This window comes from Homarus americanus, unplaced genomic scaffold (genome assembly GCF_018991925.1).
Source record: "Homarus americanus isolate GMGI-L3 unplaced genomic scaffold, GMGI_Hamer_2.0 scaffold54562, whole genome shotgun sequence".
Lineage (NCBI taxonomy): Eukaryota > Metazoa > Arthropoda > Malacostraca > Decapoda > Nephropidae > Homarus > Homarus americanus.
The window spans coordinates 1,304-5,454 of record NW_024736590.1 but is presented as its reverse complement, the minus strand read 5'-3'; the positions used below and the strand labels follow the sequence as shown (position 1 = coordinate 5,454).

Genomic DNA, 4,151 nt, shown 5'->3' with positions numbered 1-4,151 from the left:
TGTTTATTCATTTATTTGGATTCATTTATATTTTCATTCCTTTAGAGGCTTCATGTTTATCTATTCCATCACGTCTCCAGTCGTGACCTACTTTTGTGTGTGTGTTTGTGTGTGTTGGGAATTTGTACACTATCAATAACTATACAGTTAATTAAAAATTTCTCAATGTTCTGAATTTCCTCAATATAACTGCATATGAAGCTAAAATTCTCCAAAAGTGTTCAAATAAAAAAAATTTCCGGGGGCACGCGCCCTTAGAACTCTCAGATGTTTAGGCTCCTTCACTCGCCACCCCCACCCTCTTAAGGTAGATTATGACTGAGGGCCTCCACAAAAAGCTGCCCATGGGCCTCCCACAGGTCTAAATCCAGCACTGGCTCAATGCCACCCCAAGTCAGACAACACGTCACTGAAAACATACACTGTGTGTGTGTGTGTGTGTGTTCTGTAACATTAAGCTTCACCCATAGTAGGCAAGATGTGTTTCATAAAGAGGTTTCTGCATTCGTGTTTGCAGGCATCGTCCCAGAGCACATGTTTCCATCAAAACCATGGTTCATCCTTATTTCCGTCTTCCGTGTAACTATATCCATATGGCTAAGTGCTTGCTTTTCATTTTTTAATTTCCCAAAATAATGTGGATGGGAGTTGCTCGTTATTTATACATACATGCACTTAGAGCATCCAAGATTGTTTTGTAGAAGCGACTGTTGGTTGAAATTGAAACCCCCATAATTTCCACATTTTTGTGCATAAACATTTGACTCATATATATGTAGATTATTGTAGTATATAACATATATTTAGCAATGTCTGGACAAATTCCCAAGAGTTGTGCATATTAATGCATAGATTTTGTAAACATACTTTATGCGGAAGTGATGTAAAAACCACATAGTAAATACCTGGGACAATTCGAGTTTGGGAAACGAAGTCTATGTGGCTAACGAGTTACCCAGAGCTAACTCACCACCTCTAAGAGCACTGTCGTAGGCGGAGATTTAGTCCTTGACACAGGTTAATTCGTGTCCAACCTCCTCTGCTGCTTTGTAACTAGCTGCCAATCTGAGGTGGGCATCAGAATCTACCAATTTGCTCGCAGAATGTTCAAGCTCCTCCTTATTCCTCCACATTTCTCTCACTGCCTCATAAGTTTTCTCCTCCAGCATCCATTCCAGCAACCATATGCCCATTGATTTTCTATTGGATTACAATCACGGCTTCTTTGAGAGAGTCCAATAGAATAATCTGCAGGTGCGCCTCAAAACCCACTTGACTGCCTGACTTGTATGTATTGGACTGCGGTCTTGCACACCATACATATAGGCTGTGGGTCTGGGGATGGTATATATGAGTTTGCTGGGAGGATGGTTTACTTAGAGTCTGTTAGTGTGGTGGGCAAAGCCAGAAAACTCACAATAAACTGTAACCCATGGACAATGAGACATTATTAAAATATACTTTGGTCATTTTAGCTCATTTTTTACATTATATATAGAACCTATTGATCGCTTTCAGGCACAAACTTTGGTTACATGTTATCGCTAACTAGTTTGCTGGGGTGACCATATGTATATATAATATATATATATATATATATATATATATATATATATATATATATATATATATATATATATATGAACGGAAAGCTTTGCAGCAGTTCCCTATTGGCCCGTACTAGGCAGTCCCAGCCACCCAGCTGGTGCTCCTTCATCCAACCCTATGTTTGAAGCTATCCTGCTCTACGTACATGTACTTGCGTATGCAAAAATTCAACTTACTATTTAGATAAATGTTATCGTTTTTCACAACGTATTTGCTAATGAGGATTTGAAATTTTATAAGAGACTATGAATATGTTGAAACACTATTTCGCACATTAATATCTGATAATATGAAAATGAAACAAATTATTCTAATTAGCATTGAAAATGCAAAGAAACCATCCAGTGTCGTGCAGTATTTTAAGTCAGCCTGGGTTTTGGTTCTATTTTCATGATGTTTTTTTGCCATAATTTCAGTATTCGCCTGTTATTTGGACCTCCACCATTCATGTCCGTCTTGAGTCCCAGTGAAGATGTTCGTGACAGCAAAACGAAGCAGTCACGAGGTAAATTCTTGTGGTTTGGGTGATTTTCATTGTCGTGTCATTGGATGTTTCGGCTCCTGATGTTTATTTACTGTATGTAAAGGACGTTGAAGTACCGGATGTATTGCTTACGATGTTTCGCCTTCTGATATTTTAACCGACTTAGGTCAGGATACATTACTCCTGAGGGTCACTGGCTCACTCCTAGGGTCTCCCAGTCCACTTAGTTGTGAATGAGGAAGTGCATTTGGTCGCGTGCTATACCGACCACAGTGCCTCTTTATGTACTAAAAAAAAATATTAATATAAAGTCTGCTCGAGTTAGGAAATTTCTAGGTCGATACACCATCGCCTAAAACGTACTGTGCTGGATCGATTAAACGAAAATAATAACATTTACATCGTTTTTTAATATGAGGGAGAACCCTTGCTTCTCTTCACCACAGTTACATAAGAGTGTTATCACGGTCATAAAGTTCAATGATGTCTTTCATACAGACCATGAAAAATAGGTTACTGAGACTTTTTTATCAATTGTCTGAGGTGTGAGGCAACAAGAAGGCCGCAACAGCAGTATAAAAACCTTTGTTCCCGCCAGCAGGCATCACAGCTCCTCCCAACATGGCTCAGAAGGTACACACAACTGTGGTGAGGTGTGACACTCACTTGAGGGTCAACCTCCTGACAGCAACATCAAAACGTATTTCCTGCACCTGACCACAACTTGCCGAGATGACCGGTGTTCTTTTTAGGGTTATATAAACAAGAAATAAATTAATCATAAATTGGTTAGTTAGTGATGAGCGTCATTATGGTGTAAAGATGTATAACGCTGAATGGGAGCGCCTCACGTTACGTTTAGATTTATAATGTTTTGTAATGGTTCTTACCATTGATCTATATTACAACATTATGCTAACTAATACCCACATTCTCTCAACAGCAAATTATCGTATTGGCCGCCCTTGTGGTCGTCACCCTGGCCAGACCTGATTATGTTCCCCCCAGCCCAGTGGTGAGTTTACACGTGTTTCCTAAGTATGCCGGAGTAAGTGTTGGTGTTGATGAAACCAAATAATCACACAAGTAGACTTTGGCATGCGTGGTTTAACATTGTTTTGCGAGTGGCATAGTGTTGGTACGTAAGAGAATGAACCACTGTCGTCTTGTTCCAGGATCCTCCCAGGTACGACTTCAACTACGCCGTGAAAGACTACAACGGCAACGACTTCGGTCACCAAGAATCACGTGACGGCTACAACACTGAGGGCAACTATTACGTTCAGCTTCCCGACGGTCGTCTCGAGAGAGTAAATTATTACGTCAACGGCGACTCTGGCTTCGTAGCTCAAGTTGAGTATGAGGGCGAGGCCCAGTACCCCGCCTACCAGCCTTCACCCTCCTATGGGCCCTCACCCTCCTACCAACCTGAACCTAGCTATGGCTAGTCTGACGAACTGGGATATTTAAAATGTTTGTCATATTTTAGCGTTTAGTGGAGTCAAGATATTACAGTAAAGATGCCAATAGAAAACTGTATTAACTTCCCTCTTTGAAGCTTAGAATTATGTACAGTATAATCATCCAACTGCAGGTACGATTATCATACAACTCCTGCAGGCAAGCTCTTCTTTCTCCATATGGCGAATTGAATTGATGCTCTGTATTCTGAACCTTTGGCTTTGCAATGTAAATACAATTAACATTCATACACGAATGCTTATAGATGGATTCAAATTAAATGAAGAATTATTTTTCATTTGGTAATCGTTTTCCCCTTATGTTTGTTCCTTGTCACAGAAAAAGGCAATTCCGCTGTGATGTCGCCTCGTATTTAGTGATAATTCAATGTCATGTGAGAGATATGATGACTGTGTCTTGTGTGTACACTTAACACAAATGCATTCCCAACATTCATTGTTTATTCATTCACATAATTATGTTCACTTCCCGTATTGCTGTTATAGTAGCCTTTGTATCCTTGACTGAGTTGGTAGAGTCAGTTGTCCCCCACAAAAGTGACCAAGCTAGATTATCTTGACAAATCAATAACAATAAC

The 4,151-nt window shown here is 39.9% G+C and overlaps 1 protein-coding gene across 1 annotated transcript; it reads left to right on the top strand.

Annotated features, from left to right (window-relative positions):
- Positions 1-2,696: 2,696 nt before the first annotated feature.
- On the top strand, positions 2,697-3,849 carry LOC121872200 (cuticle protein 19.8-like). The gene is made up of 3 exons (XM_042374873.1): positions 2,697-2,725; positions 3,036-3,107; positions 3,268-3,849. Exons 1-3 carry the CDS (start codon positions 2,714-2,716, stop codon positions 3,538-3,540), a joined length of 357 nt encoding a protein of 118 aa, XP_042230807.1. The 5' UTR covers positions 2,697-2,713; the 3' UTR covers positions 3,541-3,849.
- Positions 3,850-4,151: the final 302 nt, after the last annotated feature.

Coding starts and splice junctions, on each gene's coding strand:
- LOC121872200 (XM_042374873.1), top strand. Junction 3,108..3,267: donor ATGTTCCCCCCAGCCCAGTG/GTGAGTTTACAC, acceptor GTCTTGTTCCAG/GATCCTCCCAGGTACGACTT.